This window comes from Ailuropoda melanoleuca, chromosome 2 (genome assembly GCF_002007445.2).
Source record: "Ailuropoda melanoleuca isolate Jingjing chromosome 2, ASM200744v2, whole genome shotgun sequence".
Lineage (NCBI taxonomy): Eukaryota > Metazoa > Chordata > Mammalia > Carnivora > Ursidae > Ailuropoda > Ailuropoda melanoleuca.
In genome coordinates this window covers 89968543-89972167 of record NC_048219.1, presented here as the reverse complement: position 1 = coordinate 89972167, position 3625 = coordinate 89968543, and the positions used below count along the sequence as shown (strand labels likewise).

The window sequence follows — 3625 nt, the reverse complement described above, 5'->3', positions numbered from 1 at the left end:
TGGAAATATCATGGATGGCAACTTTAAGGGGAAATGTAGAATGTGGTTATTAATTCCTTTTTAGTCCAGTGTGTTAAATGAAGAAGTAATTTATTATTTCCTTTGCCTGTGGTGGCACTTATAATTCAGTGAGCAAATCCCAAGGGAAGAATAAAACTCAAGTGAGCAATTCTGGCTGTGTGTGTGGCTGTTCCTGCCCACCCAGGGCCTTGCCTTCGCAACTCACCTCTTTATATATGGAGAAAACTGCTTCTTTCTAATACAAGTAGCCGGTCTCGCACCAGAGTGAGGAAGCCAGCTGTGAAAATAGGACTTGTTTTATAAGACACATAAAGTTGGACTAACTTACAAGGCCAATTGTAAAATTGCACATACTCTGTACATGACTATCCCTGAAAAAACCTTCCTGTGTAAGAAAATGACCATGACATCCATAGTAGACTGAGACTCAGATAGACTCTTGGGAGAGCACTGGAAAACCAGCATGGCAGAATGGAGAACCAAACTCATAGCAGAACTTGTTAAATATTAGATGGCTGAGTGATTGAGTGTGAATTAATGAATAAATGAATGGAAAACATATAAACAAATACATGAAAAATTTATTTGCACATGTTTGTAGATGTGCTTTGAGGTACTCTTACATCATACATATATGTTTTTTTCTGCTTTTTAGAATGACAACTTCCAAGAGACCAAAACCACATTTGTCAGGCAGGCTGGGGGCCTCTAATAGTAGGAGCTAAACTGTTCCTCCTTTTGTCCTTCTGTAGATAAGATTACTTAGCAAGGGTCTCCCAGACTCTTGTCAAATAGCCCCTAGGCTTTCTCTCCATATCCTTTAAGTAAGATGCATCAGGATCTGACCTCCCCCATCATTAGTTACCAGAGCCACGATGCCAGTGAGGATGCACTCCCTGCACATGTGCGTTTGCACACTCACTTTTGCAAAGTGTCCCCTCTGAATCAATGAACGGGTGATAGACTGGGGTAAGACACAACGACATGAAGCACAGATTTATCAGGGGAGGTAAAAGGAGAGAAGCACATGGAGGGCGAGTTGGAGGAAGCAATAAGGCAGAAGCTGCGCCTCAGCCTCTGGAGTCCCTACTAGTCAGAGTGGAACTCCAGAAGAAGCCCAGATGCATCCCTTGCTTTGGGGACATGGATGGGGCCCTAGTTGTGGCCAAGCTGGAAGCTGGAAAGAATGAGGCCTCCTCATATCTACCTGGGAGAGCATCAGGGTGGGACGAAGACTTAAACAAAGCTAAATGGGAAGAAATCCTGGCGATGCTTCACTGAACCCTGGGCAGGAGGGGGTGGGAGAGGAAGGCAGCTCTTGGGGCTGGAGGGAAGAGGAGAAGGAAGAAAAGAAGGCTCCATTTGGTAGCCTGGATGTCAGGCAGGCGGTATCCCAGTCCGCCCTTACTTCTGTTTATTCTTGCGGGCTTACTGGGCCATGGGACACTTGGGCTGGGTGGTGATCACTGCTCCCTTGGGTGGGCATTGTTTCTTGGGCCATGGAGCACATGGATCCTTGGTTTGTGGTACACATATTTCTTGACATCTGACAGGGGTGGCTGACAGGGCTGCTTCACCTGCTGGGCTTTCTGGGGCATCCACAGCCTCAGCTGCTGCTGCTGAGAAGATATTGCTGCAGGAACAGGGGAGACTGAAAGAAACCCAAGCAATGGACACCACAGAAAGGGCTGCCTCCACCACCCCTCCCTTTTGACTCTTAGAACAATGTTTACTTACAATGGCCAAGGACTTGATAAGTGATTAATAAATAATCTCAAATCGGTCAATGGATTGACTCACATGCACCCATTGTGATCCTCTCCCTTTCATTCTTTTTCTTTGCTTTTCTGATTTCCTATCTTCCTTCATCCTCCCATAGACTCCTGACTTAACTGAATACATAACTGATTTCTCAGTCTTCCCAGAAAACAAGGTGAGGTGCTGAGTTGAGGATTAAAAGGTAGTGCAAACATTTTATAATATCGAGGCATGGGGGCGCCTGGGTGGCACAGCGGTTAAGCGTTTGCCTTCGGCTCAGGGCGTGATCCCGGCGTTATGGGATCGAGCCCCACATCAGGCTCCTCTGCTATGAGCCTGCTTCTTCCTCTCCCACTCCCCCTGCTTGTGTTCCCTCTCTCGCTGGCTGTCTCTATCTCTGTCAAATAAATAAATAAAATCTTTAAAAAAAAAAAAAGATCGAGGCATGAAGTCTTGGCTAACAGGTCTGCAATATCAACTGGCTGCCTTGAGTAGTGCAGACAGTGCTGGCAGGGATGGAAGGGCATGGGGTAGAGGGTAGGAGCAGTCCCTGTTTTAGAGGGAAGTGTTGTGGTGCATAAGTGATGGGGAACAAGCCTGTTCCAGGAACTCAGAGGCCTGAATTGTAGTCCCGGCTCCACCCCTGACATCAACTTGGGATGCTACAGCTGGTCATTTAGTGTAGTCATAGGATAGAGGTTCTAGCCCTTCATGAAGAACTGGGAAACTGAGGGTCACGTAGATCACTGGAAATCAGAGACAAGAGAAGGATGTTACACCAAGAGGCAGCCTGGTTCAGAGTAGGAGCATTGGCCAAGGAGGCACGGGCCATGGGTTCTAGATGCGAACCTGCCACGTGCTGGCCAAGCATACCTGTGGGCAATCTGCCTTCTCTGGACCTCCATGCCCTTATTTGGAAGACTCTGATCTGGAAAGGTCTCTGAGGACTTCCCAGCTCCCCCGTGTGTCTCTAGTTTTGTTTGTAAGCAGCCTTCCTCTCTTCTAAATTTGTGATTATAAAGGGCATTATAGGTTCTGGGTGGCAATCATGACAGTGAGGCATGGGAGCTGCACGGTGTAAAATGCTATATATAACATACCTGTTTCTGTAAACCTAAAAACAACATTTGAAAAGGCTTGCTCGGAGAGGAGGTTAAGATGGCGGAAGAGTAGGGGACCCCTTTTTCAGCCGGTCCCCTGAGTTGAGCTGGATAGGTACCAGACCAGCAGGAACATCCCACGGAATCAGCCTGAGACGCAGGAAGATACATCTGGATCTCTACAAATGAACATCTCCAGCGCTGAGTATCGAGGTACGAAGCGGGGAGCCGTGAAACCGCGCACAGATATCGGAAGCTAAACAGAAGGGGGAGGGAGCCGCCGTGTCAGGGCGCCGGGAAGCGGTAGCCACCTGCAAGGGGGAGCGGACAGACCGCGGACCCGCACGCTTGAGACAGCAGGCTGAGAAGGGAGCTCCGGGAGCGCACGCGGGACGGCTGGCGGTTGGCGAGCCACCTGCACGGGGGAGCAGGCGGACTCACGGACGGCACCCATGAGACAGCAGACTTAGAACACGAGCTCCAGGAGCGCGCGCGCAGGGCGGCTGGCGGGCCACCTGCACCGGGGNGCCGGGCGGACCGCGGACCCGCACTCTGGAAACGGCAGACTGAGTCCGTGAGCCGGGAGCGTGCACCACCAAGCATCTCACGGAGCTCCGGAGCTCCGGTGTGCTCACTGGATCGAGGCTGAGACCGGGAGCTNGCAGACTTAGAACACGAGCTCCAGGAGCTCGCGCGCAGGGCGGCTGGCGGGCCACCTGCACCGGGGAGCGGGCGGACCGCGGACC

General features: G+C 50.6%; 1 protein-coding gene across 1 annotated transcript; it reads right to left on the bottom strand.

The window, feature by feature from the left end:
- Positions 1 to 1425: 1425 nt before the first annotated feature.
- SPRR4 (small proline rich protein 4) lies at positions 1426 to 1831 on the bottom strand. Its single transcript, XM_019793771.2, is given in 3 exon segments — positions 1426 to 1577; positions 1580 to 1654; positions 1822 to 1831. Coding segments are annotated over 3 exon segments (237 nt in total).
- Positions 1832 to 3625: the final 1794 nt, after the last annotated feature.